At 36.5% G+C, this 21,644-nt stretch overlaps 1 protein-coding gene across 6 annotated transcripts in view; it reads left to right on the top strand.

Annotated features, from left to right (window-relative positions):
• Positions 1 to 21,644, top strand: part of UTRN (utrophin) — a gene marked incomplete at both ends in the record, with an annotated part of 495,417 nt that overhangs the window by 172,350 nt on the left and 301,423 nt on the right. For all 6 annotated transcript variants that reach the window (XM_082855593.1, XM_082855592.1, XM_082855591.1 and 3 more), the window contains 9 exons: positions 2,241 to 2,411; positions 4,164 to 4,343; positions 8,163 to 8,297; positions 10,194 to 10,343; positions 11,489 to 11,650; positions 12,108 to 12,236; positions 12,906 to 13,079; positions 14,774 to 14,929; positions 19,589 to 19,759. In XM_082855593.1, the coding sequence (XP_082711719.1) occupies positions 2,241 to 2,411; positions 4,164 to 4,343; positions 8,163 to 8,297; positions 10,194 to 10,343; positions 11,489 to 11,650; positions 12,108 to 12,236; positions 12,906 to 13,079; positions 14,774 to 14,929; positions 19,589 to 19,759 (1,428 nt within the window). The remainder of the gene's footprint in view (positions 1 to 2,240; positions 2,412 to 4,163; positions 4,344 to 8,162; positions 8,298 to 10,193; positions 10,344 to 11,488; positions 11,651 to 12,107; positions 12,237 to 12,905; positions 13,080 to 14,773; positions 14,930 to 19,588; positions 19,760 to 21,644) is intronic.

The following is a 21,644-nucleotide window of genomic DNA, read 5'->3' as shown; positions in this document are numbered from 1 at the left end:
ATAGTGAGGTTGTGTACAGCTGAAGTGAGTGAGAAAGGGGTAAAAAACAAGAGGAGAAAATGTGAAATGCAGGAATACCCCACAGACAGTTGTGTAGATAGTACATAGCTCTTAATACAATGTTTTTTGTTTAATGTTGATACACGAAAATTTTATATTTGCATCCCCGAGTATTTTATTTTGTTTGCCCCCAAATTCCTTATTTTGAACAAGTTCAAATTTAAAGAAAAGTTGAAATAATGGTTGAGAGAACGGCCATAAGCCATTCCTAAATTTGCCAGTTGTTAATGTTTTGCCCCATTTGCCTTTTCTCTCTCTCCTCCTTCTCTCTTTACATACATACACACACACACAGGCACACACACGCATACCTTTTTTTTGTTATATATGTAGTTTTGATAGGAAGTCGAAAATATTATGACATTTCACTCCTAAATACTTCAACTTGCTTCTTCCATGAATGAGGACAATCTTCTACAAAACTGCAGTATCATTGTCACACTTAAGAAAATACTTTCATAATGTCATCTTATATTCTAGCCAAATTCAAACTCCTTTAAGTGTGCTATAATTTGATGACATGTGCTTGAAGGAGCTGGGGTGTTTTTAGGAAGTAAATAAGGAAACTGGTTTGGAAGTGACATTGAAGAGCAAGAAAGACAATAGCTAGATGGGTAGATAGATAGATGCTTAGGTACATGTAGATATTTAGATCTGTGTATCTGTTTATCTACATATATACATACATACACATATGACAACATAGAATTAATTTTGGATTATTATTGTTTCAAAGTATGGGAATAAATACATGGGGAATTTTTAAGTGTCTTCAGCAAGGAGGCAGCCACCTGCTATGTAATTATCTAAAGCAGTTCTAGACTATTGTATATCATTGAGTAGTAAAAGGTTGAAGAAATTTTGGACAAACATAGTGTTGCCAAATTTTTATTTTTCTAAGAAAGGATAGATATATAAAATCAACAAATAAAAACAGTCTATTATATGCATGATATCATGAAAGGAAAAACATCTTAATGCCAAAATGTAGAAAGTATATAATCTCAGATAATTAATGATAATTTTCAGCTTTTCTTTTTTTGAAAAGTTTGCTACAGTGTCTTTATTCTTCTCACTTCTCTGTGGATCCATGAATATTATATAACTGACTAGTGTTTGGAAACTACTAGTAAAAAGAATTTTGGGGAAGTGGGGCCCTGAAATCTGTATTTTTTTAAAAAGTCCACTAGATCAACAAGACTTGGGAAGCAGAGCTGTGTATATTGCTGGCTACTCAGAGAGTAGACTTTCTGAGTGCCATGTGGGACAGTGAAATCCAAGCTCCTATTTATTTAGTGCCTGTCTATTTTTATGACTGTGATCCTGTTTGGAGAGTGAAACAGGAAGGCCACTAAGTGTTCCCCCTTACTCTCGAGAGAGCCATCCTATTCCTGAACTGCCCTTTTGTCACCATCAGTGTCACAGCCAAGCAAGCCCTGGCAGGGTGACCACTACTGCGAGATCTCATTTGAGTGGGAGGTTGAAGAGTGAAGTGAGCCCTGGATGATCTGTGTGGTATGATATCTTCTCCCACAGAAGTCAGTGTGTGGTTAGAGGGATCTTTCTGAAAGATATTTTTAGGCTTCTTAAAATAGTTAAAAAAGCTATTGAACCAGATTCAGACAAATACCTATTTTCTAATGTAACTTTTTTTGTATCTGTGTGGAATATACAAGTACAGTAGATTATCAAAACCAAAATTTTGTAAAGCGGTGTTGTATCAACATCTTTGATAGCAATCTTCTCTGCTTTTAAAAAGTGCAGTCTTAATGGGGAATCCTGTTAAAAAGGAAAAAATGGACATTTTGGTTGCTTCAGGGTGTTTTTTCCCATAAATAAGGTTATAGTAGATTTCCTTGAAATATATGCTTTTATGGATGTAGGTTAGAGTCCTTCAGTTGAGTATTACTCTGTCAACAGTTATGCATTTTCAGAATTATAATAGGTATTTCCAGATTAATGTCCAAAATGTGATACCAAATCCCAGTTATAATTATTGTTTTCATTATTGCTTATATTCCACAGCATCAGCACAAAATGTATACAGAGTTTCATCTGAATTTTAAACCTTAAGACTGTTTGTGGAAAGTTATTACTGTGTCTTTTGATATTAGAAACTAGAAGCTGACATTTAACGTATCGGGATTTGTTTATTCGAGTGAATGGCTTTTCCTTCCTAGATTACTATTCAAAAAAATAGGTTGTCTGAAAGTCAGGAAAAAGTGGTGAACCTGAAAAAAGACTTGGCAGAGATGCAGGAATGGATGGCCCAAGCAGAAGAAGACTACCTGGAGAGGGATTTTGAATACAAGTCACCAGAAGAACTTGGGAGTGCTGTGGAGGAAATGAAGGTGAGGCTGGACAGTCAGGGTCAAGAGGCTTTCTATCTCCCCTCCTCCCTTTAAAAGCAATCCATCAGTCAATCATCTACCTAGCTGTAAGGCCTGATAATGTACATATAATCTTTCACAGCAAGATTTCAAGTTACAAAAAGAACAACAACAAAAAAAGGAGGGTCAGCTGCCATGATTTTGGTAGGGCTAGGAAGCTGAGAGTCCACGTGCTAACTTGGCCCATGAGTTGAGTCTTGAGGGCCCCTGCGAAAACGTCTTACATTAGGACCTTGGTGAGCCACAGTGAGTGACTCAGAAATTTTGTGGCAGCAGTTATATTCACAATGTTGTGCAACCATCACCACTATCTATTTCCAGAAATTTTCAGGAAGAATTATTTTTTGTAAAGAACAAGAGAGACTTCCCAATTAGGTTGGGGTTTATCTTTATTTCACCAGCTGTATTCTTCCAGCTAATACATGGGGCACACACGAATACCAAAATTTTGTTGGAGCAGGTGAGAGGAGCATTAGGAATGTCGTCAAGGGATTTAATATCAGTTGGGTCCACAGGATGTATTTGCTGTAAACTTACATTTCTGTGTCAGTAGTCTTGCACACTCTCTTTTTTTATATAATAAAAGAACTGGACATCATTCCCACTTTTCCAACACTGCTTCAAGTGTCCTTCAGTGTCGAAGCCAAAGGAGATAGTGTCTTAAAAGCTACTTTAAAAAAAATAAAGAGTTGCAACTTGCCTACAAGTATAACAAAAGCAAACATCTGTGCAGATATTTTTTAAAAGGATTGTTTTTCACCAATACATTATTGTGTATGAGTCAAAATAAATAAAAAGGACTTTTATTGTAGTATTTTCACAGAAACACTTTGTTTTAGTGTAGCTTTCCTTGAAACTTTAAAAATATTCAGTATATAAGGTATTTTAAAGGTAGCCTACCATGTTAAGAACCGTCTTATTTGCACTATTGACATTGTAGTTCTGTGGGGTTTTTTTGTTGTTGTTCTTGGTTTTTTTTTAAGGTCACTAGGAATGAGAATTAAGAAAAATGAGATTAAAACTCTTGATTGGGCAACATTTTATTTTTATTCTGCCAAACAACCATTAGGATTTTAAGAAAACCACTACACTTAATTATTTTATCCCAACCTAGAGAAATTTAAAATCATTAAGTAGTAAAGAAAGCTACAAGAGAAAGTGAAAGGCTGTTTGAGGTTGATTTTCCTGAGTATGAGACTTCATCAAGCACGGAAGGAGAGTCAGGCAGGAAGCTACTTTTAGATCAGAGCTTCCCAGTATAACTTTGTCATCTTTGAAATGCTGTTAATTATCAGAAGAAAATATGTTTATATTATTTTTAAAGAATACTTCTACCATGGTGCACTTCCATTTTTGCTCGACTTCCAGTGATCAATTAAAATTAATTCACTTAATTCTTATTATGGACCCAGACTTTGAAAGTACTTTCTGTCAGTAAACATAATTTGGGATAACTTAGGTGTTAACAGTGCTGTTATTAAATGAAAATGTCTGCATGGGGACTGTGTACATTGGGATATATAATGAGTGAAATTTTGTAGTTAGCATTCTTATTTCGCAAGCACTCTCCGTAGGGATTACCTCATAATGTTCAGATTAGGTAGTTAGAATCATCTGGATGTTTTAATTTTGGCTCAGTTATTTTTTGAAAAAGAAAGAAATTGGTTCCTGAGACAGGGAGCCAGTTTTCAAGTTCATTCTGTCTTGGAACAGAGGGCGAAAGAGGATGTGTTGCAGAAGGAGGTGAGAGTGAAGATTCTCAAGGACAACATCAAGTTATTAGCTGCAAAAGTGCCCTCTGGTGGCCAGGAATTGACGTCTGAGCTGAATGTTGTGCTGGAGAATTACCAACTTCTCTGTAATAGAATTCGCGGAAAGTGCCACACACTGGAGGTATGGTGTTTTTTCACTGATGCATTTCTGAGGTTCACACTCGGTAATGTACTGGCTGCTTCCATATCTTGGGAAAAAACCTCCATTTTTCTTTTCAAATACTAGATCATAAAAGAAATGTAGTTCTTTCATGATTGAGATAATAATAATAACAGTAGTAGTAATTATTAGATAATAATTTAGGTAATAGGTTGATAAAAATGAAACAGAGAAAAGAAAACTGGAGAGCAAGATCTGCCTTCAGTTAGTGGAACTTTCTTGGAAAAGTAGTTTCTTAGCTTTAGACATTTATTACGCGTGAAATCAAGGTTTTTATATTACAGATGATCTGTAGAGTCTGTTCCAGTCCTAAAATTCTAAGACATATACTGTGAGTACCTCCTTTTTTTTTTTTTTGCCTGGTTAGTGCACAGAGATGAATTGAGGTTTCTGTTTTAGAGCGCTGTCTAAAATTATAGGTTTTATTTAGTGAAAGAAAGACTAACTTGAATTTGCTGGTATTTTGCTGGACCATTTCCCCTACCCTGGCCATTGGATTTAAGATGTAGGTGATTCTATGAGTTTTTTTTTAAATAAAATTAAGTTTTTGATTGTTTGCTTTTATATTAGTGTGACATTTGTCACATCTTATTGAAAAGACTTAAGAAGCCCTTCAGTTGATAGCAATTTAAATTCAGTTCACCCTAAAACAAATGATGGCATTGTGATGAATCCTAAAATGGTAATCACAACTGCAGTATTTAAACTAAATTCACTCATTACTCATTTGTTCTGAATCTATAAAATAAGTGTAATTTGGATTAGTTAATAAGAAAGCTACAAGTCAACAAAGCCTCATTCTTTAATATTAAGATATTGCCTAACTTAAAACACCTGAGGTTACTCATTTGCGAATTTACCATTCTGTGAACATAACATGTAACATTATGTATGGCTAATCTTAAGTCCCAGTAGATGATCCTGGAAGTGAATTCTACTACAGTCTTGTCCATGTTTTCTTCTCTGCCTTAATCACCCATGATTTTGCTGTTTTTTGGTTTGTTTATTTTCCTGTCTATTATTAGCCAAAGTAACTACTCACAATATGTTTAAATAATGGAGTCCCCAGGTTATCCCAAGCTAACAAGAGACCACCATGAATTCTGTGTCATTTCTTCACACTGTCTTTATGACCCAGAGGTGACAGTTTGAGAATGAGGAATGAAATATTTCAAGGTTTTAGTATTCTTGCAGAATTACTTTTAGAATTATTTTGGAATTAGTTTGAGAGAAGAAAAGGAAAAGTGTAAGAAAACAAAGTAGATAAAAGAGAAAATATGACACCTTGATGCCTTTGAAAGGGGAAGTGATAAGAAGAAAAAAGATTTCACAAGGGAAGCATTCTTAAAATTATGTGAGGGATTACCAAGAGATCTTGGGTAGAAACAGTCCAAATTTCTAAATTAGAGTAAGGATGCCTTTCTTCCAAAGAGTCCAACTTTATTACCTTGATTATTTCTAGATTCCTTTAAAATGTTTTAAATCATGAAATATTTAAAACTTATAGAAGAGTACAGATGATATTACTAACACCCATATACATATCCCTCAGCTATAACTAATGTTACATTTTGCCATATTTTTCCAGATCTTCTTTTTTCAAATAAAATTAATTGGCATTACAGAACCCGTTCCCTTTTTCCCCATCTCATACCATCTCTTGATCCCTCTCTTAAAGTAATCATTATCTAGAAAGTGATGTATAATCTTCCCAAACATGTTTGTATATTTTTAATATAATCACTTATGTCTCAGTTATTAATTGCTGTGTAACAAACCTTGCCGAAATGTAATGGCTTACAAAGACAACCATTTATTATTTTTCATGATTCTATGGGTTGATTTGGCTTAGCTGCATGGTTCTTCTGCTCCGTGTGGCTTATGGATATTCCACTCAGGTCCACTCTCATCCACCAGGCCCCCTTCCACGTGGCCTCTCAGGTTTATGGCTTCTCTACAGCATGGCAGCTGGCTTTTAAGAGGGAGAAAGCAGAAGCTGCCAGTTCTCTTAAAGGCTAGGTCTGCACTTTGACACAGCATCATCTCTGTAGCCTTCGTTTGCTCTAAGCAAGTCACAAGGCCAGCCCACATTCAGGGGAGGAGAAGACAATTTCACCACTTCATGGGAGTAGCTGTAATAAATTTGTGGCTATTGTTAATCCAGCATAGTTCACTCTCTGGTCATAAGTTAGTTACAGTCCTTCCACATGCAAAATACTCTTACACTCTCCCAGGGACTCCTAAGGTCTTATTCAGTACAGCATCAAGCTCAAAATCCAGTATCATGCAATCTACATCAGGTGCAAATGCAAATGTGGTTCCTTGGAACAGTTTTCTTCAGGTGCAGGTGTGTGGGTGTGACACCTCTCCATCTGGCGACCTGGGCACTAAAAAGATAAGTTATCTGAACCTCATATACCCAACACAGTGGTGAGATAGGTACAGGAAAACCTCAGTGGACACTCCCATTCAAAAGAGTTGGGGCAGTGGAAGGTAAAAAGAGCAGGCACTGGCATTAGTGACTCTGAAATCTAATGCTAGTAGTTCTGAAATCTAGCCAGACACGTGTAGTCAGGGCTCCTACTCTCGGGCCAGGGACTGTTGCTTGATTAGGGGCCAGTCCTGCTTCTTGTGAGAGCTTCTCTGTAAGCCATCCCTTCCTTCCCATAAGAAATGGAGCTCTGCTTGCAGCTGAGTAGATTTCTCAGCCTGCTTTCTGCCTATAGAAATTTGGGGGACCAGACACCTCTTTTCCCTTTTAGTCTTAGCCAGGGGTCGGCAAATTACAGCCTGTGGGTCAAATCTGTTTTGTGGCCTGTTTCTGTATGGCCCAGGAGCTAAAAATTGTTTGTATATTTTTAATTTTTAAAGAGTTGTTAAAAACAAAGCAACACACACACACACACAGAAAAAATAAAGAAGAATCTGTGACAGAGACCAGATGTGGCCTGTAAAACCTAAAATATTTACTCTCTGGCCTTTTATAGAAAAAATTGCTGACCCCTGACCTGGTAAGTATTCCTCATATGGGGTGTATGCTACTAGAATGTGTCCTCTGAGTCAGTGGATCTGAAAGAGGACCAACCCAGTAGGCTCCATGCTGAACTCTGTCTTCTAAATTTATCCGTCAAATAGGCTCCTCCCATGGGGTTTGTTTCTCCCATAATTTTGCTCTTAGGCATTGGAGGATGAATCATACCCCAGCCCCCCAACTCCCCACAGGAATGAGAAATAAGTGACTACAACCAATGCAGCAATTATAGTAAAATTCCAATTTGGTAAAAAGTTGCTCTGTTCGTATATAGACGTGTTCATATGAATTTAGAAAAAAGTTGGAAAGAGTCTGCATCAAATGGTTACACCCATTAGCTCTGAGCTGGAATAGGGTGGACCCAGGGAACCAATTTCGTATATAGCTGTTAAAAAGTGTTGCAAGTCGGAGTATTTTTTTAACCTTTCTATTTAAAAGCAAACTAATAATGTTTCCCTCCTGGTTTCTTCTACTAATTATATAGTTTTATTTTCGGCATTTAAACAGAGCCTTGGAATTTATCTTAGTGAAGCAGTCTGCTACCTCCCTCCAGTTGGTCTAATACAGTTAATCGAAGAATTCGATTTGATTTCACTTATTTGAAATACCAGCTTCATCAGTTTCTAAAAGCCCATTTATACTTGTACCTAAACGAAATTATTCTTGACTAGACAGAATGTGCAGCAGTAGAAATGCATTGTGTCTCTAAATGGCTTCTTATCTTGTCTAACTTTTCCCTGCCTGTTTAGGAGGTCTGGTCTTGTTGGATTGAACTGCTTCACTATTTGGATCTTGAGACTACCTGGCTAAACACTTTGGAAGAGCGGATGAAGAGCACAGAGGCCCTGCCTGAGAAGACAGATGCTGTCAGCGAAGCCCTGGAGGTGGGAGCCCGCGTTCTGGGTGGTTATTTTTGTTGCAATGAGGCTGAATGAGTATTCAAACAAGGAACATAATGCCTTATGCCAGCAAATACTTTCGCTTCGTTGGTAGTTTTCAGCGTAACTTGTGTTTTCTTCCATTGCCTGAAGTGTTTATAACATCATGTATATTGGGGTTATTGGTGACCCACTAAACTCAGCCTTATGAGGTGGTCAGTTGTTTGCTAATTAGTACATTTTAGACTTCATAAAGCGCTCTAGTGATTTTCCAGATTGTTTTTACCAGTCCCTGGATAAAACTCTGCCTTATGTTATTAGGACAATGCTCTCTTGTTTCTTCATAAAGTTACTTTTGCTCATTAGACACGGCAACGACTGTGTTTACAGTGGCTTCTATTCTGTTGTCTTCAGATGTGAAAATTGGAGGACAGGCTGGAGAAGGCAGTGTTGGAGGCCTGGAATCCTGTCCCCAAGCCTGAACTTGAGTTCCTTGAGGCCAGGAAATGTGCCTGAATTTTTTGTTGTTCCCCAGTTAGTTCCCCAGCACAGCCTGTGGCACATGATAACTTAATAACTGTTTCTTAAGTGGATTAAAGTGTGAAAAGAATAGATTTTCTTAAAAAAAAAAAAGAGGAAGATGGTAGCTGTGCTTTTAAAACTGTAAGAATAGGATGTAGTAATTAAGTAGATGACTGGATTAAAGGTCAGAAATAAGTCAAATGTGGTACCTAAATTCCAGGAGCCAGATGCTCTTCTGGAGAAAAGATGTCATTTCTCAAATAAAATAGCAGAGTGAGAGATTCAGAGTATTAAAAAATGTTTTGAAAGATTATTTTAAAAACACATACTTTCCTAACATGAGAGTTAATACATGTACATTCTAGAAATATGGAAAATGGAGAAAAGTATAAAGTGTAAGATAACACTTTAAAACATTTTATTGTTCTTCTTCCGAATTACTATTTTTATGTATATATGCTGGGAGGTAGTACTTTATAGTAACTGGATCAAAGGCTTTGGAATCACCAAGTCTTTGGAGCCAAGTTAGAATCTTAGCTCTTCTTTTTACTGTGTGTGTGTTGGCAAATTACTTACCTTCTCTGAGCTTCAGTTTTCCTGTCTGTAATATGGGAATAATATGTAGCCATATGGTTAAATTTATATAAAGTGTGTATATAAAACAGTGCCTTGAATTTTATATATGCTATAGAAACTTTTTAGTAATATAATCAATAACAGTTTGAAATTCTTTTATTTGTATAGTATTGTTTTTTGCTTTTAAACTTTGTATCATACCATGAACATTTTCCCATGTAATTAATAATTATTGAAATTATTTTTATGGAATTGTCATATATTATCATTCATGCTGAGTTCTCAATTTTATGTGTTTATTAATACCATGAGGGGCATTTTTGTGAAATAATCTTTTTTAAAATAAATTTATTTAATTTAATTTATTTATTTATTGGCTGTGTTGGGTCTTCGTTGCTGTGTGCGGGCTTTCTCTAGTTGCAGCGAGTGGAGCTACTCTTCGTTGCAGTGCGTGGGCTTCTCATTTTGGTGGCTTCTCTTGTTGCAGAGCATGGGCTCTAGGCACGCGGGCTTCAGTAGTTGTGGCATGAGGGCTCAGTAGTTGTGGCGCACAGGCTTAGTTGCTCTGCGGCATGTGGGATCTTCCTGGACCAGGGCTCAAACCTGTGTCCCCTGCATTGGCAGGCAGATTCTTAACCACTGCGCCACCAAGGGAAGTCCCTGAATTAATCATTTTTAATCTTGTTCCTTAAGTAGATTTCTAGAAAATGGAATTACTGGTTTTAAATAAAACGAACATTTTTAGAATCCTTGATTCACTTTGCCTTGGTAAATGCATTATTTTTTGCCCCTGTCCCTGTTCAGTCTCTAGAATCTGTTTTGCGACATCCAGCGGACAATCGCACCCAGATTCGGGAACTTGGCCAGACTCTGATCGATGGAGGGATCCTCGATGATATCATCAGTGAGAAACTGGAGGTGTTCAACAGTCGATATGAAGAGCTGAGTCACCTGGTAAGAACCGAGCCATGCGTGAGTGTCAATTAGATATTTATGATATGGAGCGGACCTCAGGAACTTATACCGAGGGGAAAAGTTGGTAACCAACAAGGGTGTTGAGGGCATTGAAATACTAGGTGGGGAAGAGCAGACCTTACACTTATATTATAATGCAGGCAGAACTCGATGATTTAAAAATTTGTCTTTGAGATTGTTTCTACTTATGAACTATTTAATTTCCTTTAAGGAACATATTATAGGTGTGTATAAGAATAATGACTCATATTATCCTAGTAAATATTAGAGCCATCAGAGTTTGATATAAGCTGCTATTATAAAATACCATAGTCTCTTAGATACATACTCAGAATGTATCACAACATGCATGTCCATATCAGTAAGTAGAGAAAGGAGATTGTTTTTATAGGAGAGTTGGGTGGATATTAGAAGCTTTCGAACACATATTAAAAAATAACTATTGATGTTTAGATCATGAATAGCATCAAACTTAGCCCAAAAGTTCAATAAGTAGTGGCTCAACACTATGCACATCTGTGGAACTTCTTTAAACTTTGCAAAAAGAGAGATTTCCATGTTCACTCTACTCATAGATGTTTCTGTTATATTTTATATTCTTCTTTATAGGTTTATTGCTGAGTCCTAAAAATACCCTAAATTTGTAATAAATGGCATCTTTTTATTCTCTCCTTTATTTTAATATGGTACATAGGAAATCTTTACATTTTTCCCTTTTTATTGAAGTATAATTGAAATATAACATTATATTATATGTTATATGTAATATAACATTCTGTTTTTGTGATTTTTTTTAGATTCCACATATAAGTGAGGTCATACAGCATTTGTCCTTCTCTCTTATTTCACTTAAAATAGTGCCCTTAAGGGTATTTTTGTATTTTGTCATTTTATATAGAAAGAAGTAAAAATTAGTAATTTCCTGCAAGATGCGTAAGATACTAGAAGGACCTTTTCACTTTTATCATTGCTAATTATTATTTATTGATAATGCAGGACAAAGTCTTAAAGTAGTGCTCTTATAGTATGTTGCTTTTCTTGGTGGTTAGAACATAAGGGTTTTCTTATATTCAGCTGTTTATATTTGTGCTGAGCGACTAATGGGTAAATTTTTCCCCCTGTAGGCAGAGAGCAAGCAGATTTCTTTGGAAAAGCAACTCCAGGTCCTGCGTGAAACTGACCACATGCTTCAGGTCTTGCAGGAGAGCTTAGGGGAGTTGGACAAGCAGCTCACAACGTACTTGACCGACAGGATAGATGCCTTCCAAGTTCCTCAGGAAGCCCAGGTATTGCCATGGATGTGAGGGCAATAAGGTCGTAAAGAGAGCATATGTAATCGTTTCCTCACCTGCAAGGGCACCAGCTCCTTCTGCCATCCCAACCGAGAGTCAGTGAGAAAGGCCGGCCTTACTTACAGGGCAGCATGTGGGTTTGGGGGTTCTCAGGGTTTTTATGTGAGATAATGGCAAATGATCACCATTTAAAAATTATAATTTTCTTAGCTATGAAACTGGGGAAATTCCCTCTTTATAAACAAGTGGCGAACATTTGAAGTGACAAATACAAAGACCTTTGTGCACAGCACACAGCAGTCCTACGATACAGGTGGCCCATATTATTATTATACGCACACTTATTAAAGCATGGATAGGGGTCAATATATTCTTATCTGTTGTATGACTCTATGAAACTTAAAAAAAAAAAAAAAACAGACATTCTCTCCCTTTTCTAATCTCTTTGTAGAAAATCCAAGCGGAGATCTCAGCCCACGAGCTAACCCTAGAGGAGCTGAGAAGAAACACACGTTCTCAGCCTCCGACCTCCCCAGAAGGCCGGACTGCCAGAGGAGGAAGTCAGATGGATGTGCTGCAGGTGAAGGGGGAGGGCAGCTTCCTTTTACTTTTCAGCCTGTTGGGCATAAAAAGAAAATGAGAAAGAGCTGACGACTTGGATGCCTTTGGTCTTCTCTGTGATGTAAAGAGTTGGATGGGAGTGATGTGTTGAAGGTGCACTGGAGACTATTGGATCTGAGTTTTCTAGTTGAGTTGAGAAGAGAGAGCAACCTAGATTTAGATGTTTGCTTTGTATAGGTTTTTCCCTTGACGCAGAGCCTCCATCTGTACTGGTATGGCTGGTACACTGGGCAGGCTGAGTGCATGGGATGCAGTACCACTTAGCCCCTCAATGGGGGATGCAGACTGACCTTCACTCTGACCTTGTGATGAAGGGCATTGTGAGTTCTAGGTTCTTGAATTGTGTTTTAAAAACAGGTAAGAAAATTAATGCAGTTTTAATTCCAGCAAGGCTAGCTTAGCCTTTCATTTTATCTCAGACTGAGACACTGAGTGTCAAGTAATTCAGGACACTGGGCTGTGCAGTCCCCCAAGGTGACTGGGCAACCTCACTAAGTTCCTTTAAAGAATGTTTTTATTGTTACTTTATTTTACAGCCTTCTAGCAGTATGTGTTATGCTAATATTGTCTGCTGAGAAAGATTATCATTCTGATGTGAATTGCTTATTATTTTCATTTCTGCAAACAGAGGAAACTTCGAGAGGTGTCCACAAAGTTCCAGCTTTTCCAGAAACCTGCTAACTTTGAACAGCGCATGCTTGACTGCAAGCGTGTGTTGGATGGTGTGAAAGCAGAACTTCATGTTCTGGATGTGAAGGATGTGGACCCTGATGTCATACAGACCCACCTGGACAAGTGTATGGTGAGGCCATTGGGTGGTTAATGTGTCCAGTGGGTTTTCCCGTCAGTGATATGGCTTCATCTAGCGCTTATGTACATGGTTTGTTCAATAATTGTCAGTCTAAAGTGTGCTAAGAATAGGAATAAATGATGAAAAACAGGTTAAAAAATTAGAAGTGTGGTCCTTTCCTCCCAGGAATTTAGAAGAGATAGGAGAGAGATAGCCTGCAGAGAGTAAAATCAATTAGTACAGTGTAATGAGATAAGGAAACTAGAATAAATAAGTGTATAACATGGCTACAAAAAAATGAAGAAAATACATCTTAATCACAGGATGAAGTTAGGGAGGGCTTTGGCAGAATGTGACTAATAGGCTAAATTTTAAAGGACAGATTTGAGTTAGCTAGACGAACCATACTTAGAATGGATGTCAGGAATATTGCAATGTACGACAAATGTGTTTGCAAGGAAAGTAAAATTTTAAATTATAAAGTTTAAACCTAAAGTGTGAAAGAAGAAATTATACTTAGAATGGATGTCAGGAATATTATAGCATAAAAAATCATTCTCTAGGAAAATAAAATTTTAAATCAAAGTTTAAACCTAGAATGTAAAAGAAGAAATTATTTAAAAGGCCTTATTACTGTTTTAGTCTTGAACTTTAAAATTCAATTGCATAGAAATTTAAAAATAATGTGGCCAAGCATGTTCAATCGTAGAACTAGTGTTCTGCTTGGAAAGAATCATGAAAAAACTGAAAATGACACAAGTTAAGCTAAGAAAAGTCTGGGAAGAGTTCTTTGTGCTTTTCAAAATTGCAGTCTCCACATGTCTGTTGCATACTGAAGGTTGTTTGATTACTTGAAAGCTTGAATGGGTGGAAGAATGAAAAGATAGGATGAATTTTTATATATAATACCTGCGCACGTATGAATGTAAACATTTATTTACTGAGATATAGAGATCAACAGAGCAAGCACTGTCCTTGACTTTGTGTAACTTAGTCCAATGGTCTGTTATTATGTGACAGTGCCACATGAGGTGTTTCACGTCAAGATTATGATGCATAGAGATAAGAGAACCTGCCCAGAATACAGCTTTTTAGTTTTAAAGTAACAAGGATGAGGGCAGCTCTGAATTTGACCTACATAACTTCGACTTCCTGTGGTTATATACATCATGATGTATTTAGTTTTTATATGTCTTTTCATTGTATAATCAATATGTACTCATTGTGGTAGACTTGGTACTTCAGAGAATTGTAAGAAAAAAAATGAATCTTAATACTTCCAAATGCCAACAGCCAGAAATAGCCAGTGTTGCCTTTTTTCTTGTAATAGCATTTAGGATTTTAAAAAATGTAATTTAAAAAGTGTTAGACATTCAGGTTTTAGTCCTAACATTTTCCCATTTTATGTAGGAAATATGTTCGTATTATCAAGTACTTTCATAAACCTTTAAGATACATGTTTGAGTTTTTTTCTTTTTTAATAAAACAAGTATAACCTCTGTGAGTGTGTTTTCTTATCTGATTTTAAAAAGTCATTACAGCCTTGATTTCATTTTACTCATCCTTTGAACCAGATCTGGGAAAGATAAAGCCCTTTGATCTCCATAGTTAGTTCTTAGCTGTCAATCTTTGTAAGCCATGTTTTGAAATGGTTCCAGCTGGCATGTTTTCCCTAATATGTAAAATTTGTCATCTTTATTTTTAAGAAACTCTATAAAATTTTGAGTGAAGTCAAGCTTGAGGTGGAGACGGTAATCAAAACAGGAAGGCACATTGTCCAGAAGCAGCAAACTGACAACCCCAAGGGGATGGATGAGCAGCTGACTTCTCTGAAGGTTCTCTACAATGACCTGGGTGCCCAGGTGAGCAGAGCAGGTGCACTGCCCGCCTCTTAACATTTCACTTCTGGGAGAAAGCATATTTGAATTTTATGGCATTAATAATATATGTTTTCATTTATGACAATAATTTTTATTATATTTCTTTAAATGTATGTGTTACTATTACAATGATGAATAGTTACACAGAAATGTATTTTTAATATTTAATCCAGGTTAATTTCTGTGTTTTCAATGGCTACTGACTTTTCATAAGTTCTTCTAAGGAAACTCTACAAATAATAGTCTCTGTATAAACTCAAGTTATTGGTCCTTGGATTTCTAGATTGAATAATCTACTGAGAAATGTTAAAAACATTAGGACTCTTAATAAATAGTGATAGGAAGTTCACATTAATCTATCAGGATTTAAAATCCTTTCAAGAAACATCTGTAATTCGGGCATTTTAGTGAATTCATGGGGAAGTTGTTAGGCCCTTTACTGTGAGTGACCAACTGGATCCAGTAGGCTTAACATCTTCTCTTATTGAGACTCTCTGCCCTGAAACCAGAGAAGCAAAAACAAAATAAAACAAAAAAAGAAACAAATAAAAAATGTGTGGAAGTGAAACCTTCTCATCAATATTGAAAAGCTGTATTAGGTAATACATTAGACCCTTCTTTGGTTATTAAATATTAACGAAGTTTCTACATAAGCCCAGCGAATACTAGCTGAAATTTTGTGATCACTTTCAGATTTGTAAGAAAGAACAGTCCTACATTTCCTGGGCAATTTGGACCACACTTCTGCAAGATTAGATTACTGGTGTGATACATTGTGTATCATTTTGATACACTGCACATCTGAAACACATATGTTAGAACTTCTTTGTATATTACACAACTGAAGTTATTTGTGAAATATTATTGTATTTATTAATTGGGCATTTTATAAATGGGAATGGTGTGGTTGGTTTTACAACAAATCTCTAACTGTAATTATGGTTTTGGAGTTAGGTCATTTTCTCATTCAACACAATTGGGACTTTACTGTGTGTGAGGAGTTATACAGGCAGTTAGAGATACAGTGATAAGCAAAAACATATTATCTCTCTGCCTAATGGAACTGAGAGAAATAAAAGAAGAAAACTTTAATCAAGTAGCCATGCAAAGTAATGTCAGATTATCAGCCCGAAGTGTAATGAAGGAATGTATGTAGTGCTTTAGGAGTATATGTAAAGGGGGATTTGGTCCAGTCTGGGTTAGAGGAAGTGGTGCATGAGCTGAGATCTGAAGGATGAATAGGAGTAGCCTAGGTGAAACCAGTGGAGAAGCTTCCGAGGCTGATGGAACAGCATGTGTAAAGGCCCTGTGGCAGGAGGCAGCATGGTACTTTTGTGTGGTTAAAGCAGAGACAGCAAGTGTGGGAACACGGTGTTGGAGAGATGGGATGAGACCAGATCCGACCAGTGTCTTAGAATTTGTGGTAAAGGTTTTAATCTCTGTGTTAAGAGCAATGAGCAATTATGGCAGGGTTTTAGCAGGGAGAAAACATGCTCAGATATATGTTTTTTAAAAGATCACCCACTGCAGTTTGGAGGGTGGATTGCAGAGAGGCAAGAATGGATGTGAGAAGACCCGTGTGGAAGTCATAGTTACGCTCTTTGTGAGAGATGATGGTGTTTGAACTAGTTTGGAGCAGTGGAGATGGTATGAGCCGATTTTTTAAAGACATATTTAGGAAGTGAAATGAGCAGGACTTGGTAAAGGATTTGATGTGGGGATGCGGGAGCGAGAGATGAAGGATGACTCGTGGGTTTCTGGCTTGATCATGTGGAAAATCATGGTGCCATCACTGGGACGGGGCACTGGAAGGAAAGGCAGACGTGTGGAGAAATCATAAGCAAGTACTGGACATGTTGACATTTTAAGTGCCTTTGAGAGAGTTAATTGCAAATGTCAGATATTCACAAAGTTATTCAAGTCTGGAGAATATATCTGGGCTCGCTGAAGATATAAATTTTATGAGTCATCTGCATAGAGGTGGTTAAGTTTTCAGTGATGATGAAATTGTTTAGGGAGAGGATATAGTGAAAAAAGAAAAGGGCCTGAATTCAGTCTTGAGGGATTACCTCATTTAGAAGGGAATTTGAGGAAGAAGAGCTTGTAAAAGAAACTTAAGTATATATGTATGTGTGTGTATATGTGTGTGTGTGTGTGTGTGTGTGTGTGTGTGTGTGTATACACACACACATATATATTTATATACATATGTATACCACATTTTCTTTATCCATTCACTTATCAATGGCTATTGTGAATAATGCTGCAGCGAATATGGGAGTGCAGATATCTCTTAAAATAACGATTTCATTTCCTTTGTTATATACCCAGAAGTAGAATTGCTGGATCATATGGTAGTTCTTTATTAATTTTTCTGAGGGACTGCCATGCTGTTTTCCGTAATTGTAAACTTGACATCTGCTAAGAAAGTAGATCTTAAGTGTTCTCACCACAAAAAAAAAGATAACTCTGTGAGATGGTGGATGTGTTAATTAACTTGACTGTGGTGCTCATTTCACAATGTATGTGTATCAAATTATCATATTATGCACCTTAAAAATTCACATTGTGCAACCATATATTTTATGTATATACAGAACCACAGTAAGTAGCAAGAAGTGGTAGCACACCAGGAAAGTGCTAGGTCTGGGAAGCCAAAGGAAGGAGGGTATTATGAGAATGAGTGTAGGCTGCTGTTTTGAATATTATTGAAAGTTAAATATGACATCCACTTAAAAATGTCCATTAGATCTGTTGCCATTGGGGTCATTACTGAACTTAGGAAAGACAATTTCTGTGGAGTGATGGGGATAGAAGCCAGAATGTCATGGCTTGAAGTATGTGTGGGAGGTGAGAGATGGTTTTGAGAACTTGTATGGGGAAGGTAGGAGAGAGGGAAGTCGTTAGGAAGGTGGGACCAAAGTAGGAAATGTGTGTGTGTGTGTGTGTGTGTGTGTGTGAGAGAGAGAGAGAGAGAGAGAGAGAGAGAGAGAGAGAGAGAGAGAGAGAGAGAAACGGAGAGACAGACATTTGAGTATGTTTCAGACCTGGTGGGAATGATCCTATTGAGAGGGAATGGTTGCATATTCAAGAGGGAGAAGGGATAAATGGTTATGTAGAAGATTTACAGCTTGAGGGACTTCCATGGTGGTCCAGAGGTTAAGACTGCACTTCCACTGCAGGGGGCATGGGTTTGATCCCTGATTCCTGATCAGGAAGCTAGGATCCCACATGCCCTGTGGCCAAAAAAAAAAGATTTACAACTTGGTATGGCCTAATTCAATATGCAGTACATCTTAAAATGTATTGATTAGGCTGAGAAGAGTGTAAATTGTTATAAGTTGAAACTTAAATTATCTTCTTCCTGGTTTACAGAAATCTTTGGTAGCATTGTTTTATGGTAATTGTGTAGCTGCCTGGGCATGTCAAAGTCAGATAAGTATCATATCATCTTTTAAAAGAATTCAAGTATTTGTCTCCTGAAGTCTGCATTGAAGTACTATTAATTTAGAGTCATGAATTTTAATTAAACTCCATAGAAAAATATTTCACTTTTAAGAAGGAATTTAATAATAATCAATCCTTGAGACATCAAAGAGTAAAACTGAACCTATGGGACCAGTAAAAAAGAAATGTAATCCCATTTTACTTATTAAGAAAATTTGGTTTTTATATCTAAGAAATTTTGTATCATCTAAAAAAATTTCTTCCCATACATGACTTATCACTGTACTACTTAGGTAATGTTATCACCTATACATCTGTGCACATGAAAGGAAGAACATGTTTTTTGTATGTATTGTGTTGTGACATCCTTTAAAGTGTCAACTCAGTGTTAGGTTGTGAATGACTTTAGTTTGAGAGTACCATGATGTAATGCAAAGGGTCGGACCAGCCTCAATCTGATGGTCATGCCACCCTGGTTATGGCCTTAACCTTTTTAAGCTTCACTGTCCTGTTCTGTTAAATGGAAAACATAGTGCCTTTCACAGGGTTTTATTGTGTAACGTGTAGATTTGTTAGCAGAATACGAGAGCTGTATCAAGAGCCTGGTAAGTGTCAGTTCAGTTCATTTTGCTTTCCGTCAACAGCAGTAAGAGCAAAATAATAATAAAAGTTTATGTTGCATAGCCATTTACTGTATTTTACATTAAGTGGTTAATTGTAAAACATATGATTGTAAAAAATCTTGCTATTTCCCCCTCACATTGCTAGAATATCTGTGTGTTTTTTAAACAGAATCCCTCATTGAGAGGACTTTAAGGCATCTTCTGTTCAAAATAATAAAAGGAACTATTCATTGATTTCTTAACTTTGCTGCAGGGACTGGGTCAAGCCCTTCGTGTATGTATTTTTTTTCACTGAAAACTCATAGCAACCTTTTGAGGGCTGAACCTCCACCAAGGTCTCTTAGGAAGTAAGTGGAGAGCTAAGGTGAAAACTCAGGGCTGCCTGACATGTAACTACTACAGTATATTGTCCCCCCTGCAGAAAAGTAAGAATAGTGTGATTCTAGGTGCCAGAGATAAAGGTTAGGTCTGTCTTGGGGGTTAAATATGAATCTGTTTGGGTCTTTAGTTAGTGCTCTGATTCATTCCCACTATGTTGATCTCTCTTGTGCTCTTTTTTTTCTTTTCTAAGGTGACAGAGGGAAAACAGGATCTAGAAAGAGCATCACAGTTGGCTCGGAAAATGAAGAAAGAGGCTGCTTCTCTCTCTGAATGGCTTTCTGTTACTGAAACTGAATTGGTACAGAAATCCACTTCAGAAAGTTTGCTTGGTGACTTGGATACAGAAATTTCCTGGGCTAAAGTAAGTTGTAGTTCAGGTGAACCACCAATATTATGCCCGTGTAATTTGTGGCATAATTTTGATCAGGGAAATCTGGGTAGATGTCATTTCTCTCCATTTCATATAAAATATAGTCTTATCTTTCTTCCATGTCTCTGTCCTAAGAATGAATAAGAATATTTTAAAAACAACTATCTTCAGAAGATATTTTTATCTTGATTCTGAAAGCGTTAAACTCACATGGCTCATCACCGAGGGCTTTGTAGTCATTATGCTTAGGTGGTACTTGAAAATATTACAATTATCACCTTCAAAAGCAGTGACATTTTTTGAGTATTCATTCTTCACAAAGTATTGTGCTGAATTCATTTATTAGTTCTTCTGTAGTAACTTTTGTACCAGTAACTAATCTTTCTATTGCAAACTAACCGGTGTAAAGAGCATAGGAACGGAATTTTCAAAAAAATCAATAAAAGATCCAAGAGTTTTCTCTAGCCCTGTAGTTCCTTAGAAATCACAGAGATCAGAGAGTTGATTTGCTAGTTCTGTCTTTTGACGTGGAAAAAGACTTGAATGAAGCGCAAAATATTGATAGTTTTTCTTTTGACTGAAGCATTCTTTTCCTGAATTGATTTTCTAAGAAAGAAGCACGGATACTAGAGATAAGTGCTGAAAATAAATGATTAATCCTGTGACAGAACTTTATATAAAGCTGCAGGTATCAGTTTTAACATTCCCTACAGGTGTCAGTTTATGGGGAGTGAAGAGGAGGTGCTATGAGGTCGTGGGATAATACAGCTCCTTAATTTGAATGCTTCTTTGGAGATAATTGTTGTAAGAAAGTCAAGATATTAATCACTAGGAAGAATGTTCTCAGTTTAGAAAATAGCTCATGAAAAGTGTAATTGCCATGGGCTGTGTGAAGCGAAAAGAAATGTATAAAGGAAGTGAAAAACACTGGAATTCATGAGTTATGGTGGATGAATGCCAACCAAAGGCACCAAACTTTACTTTTGTTAAATTTAAGTTTTTCAAGGAAATATTATCTTCTTTCTACAATACACTTTGAAAGCCATTATTTTCTTATAGCACCGTAAGTCACATAAGCAAATTGAATAACATTTGCATAGTGTAGTACAAAAAAAAAGACAGGAGCAAAAATCATCTCTGATCAAAGAATACCCTGTTATCATTTCAGTTTTTTATAGGCACATATAGACATGCAGGCACAAGCATATATTTAAAAGAGAATTGTATCTAGTGTTTCATGACCTTCTTGAAAAGCCTTATATCTTTAACATTTTCCTTTACCTACAAGTGTTTTTGTGTCACACATTGGAGATAGGAATAGTATTTCATTGTATATTTTATTTTTTATTGTCCCATTCCTCCATTCATGTCCATTTAAATTATTACCAATTTTCACTATTGTAAAAAGTGCTGTGTTGAATAAAAATACTTGTGGCTGAATCATAGCATACATTCTTAATTACTTCCTGAGGATAAATTCCTAGCTCTAAAAATATTGGGTCAAGGGATATATCCATTTTAACATCTTATACCTGTTATGAAATTGTCCTTCAGAAATGTACCCAGCAGCTATGAGTGAGAATTCCTACTTACTTGTTTTAACTACACTTTTGACAACGGTAGGCAAATAACATGTTTTGGTTATTTAATTAGAACATTTTCCATTAGTTCATAGGCCATTTGTAGCTGCTGTCACAGCTTGGTCTTTTAATTTAGAGCTCTTTACCTGTTACAGTTCTTAATGCTTAGTGTGTTGTGTATTGGTACAAAATTATTTTGTTTTGTTTTTTGCCACTGTAGTTTCCTTTCTGTTTCGTATGTTTTTTTAAAACTTATTATATATATTTTTAAATAATACAATGCTTTTTTAAAAAAT

This window comes from Leucopleurus acutus (assembly GCF_964270905.1).
Source record: "Leucopleurus acutus genome assembly, chromosome: 15".
NCBI classification, from domain to species: Eukaryota; Metazoa; Chordata; class Mammalia; order Artiodactyla; family Delphinidae; genus Leucopleurus; species Leucopleurus acutus.
This window is presented reverse-complemented; position numbering and strand designations above follow the sequence as displayed.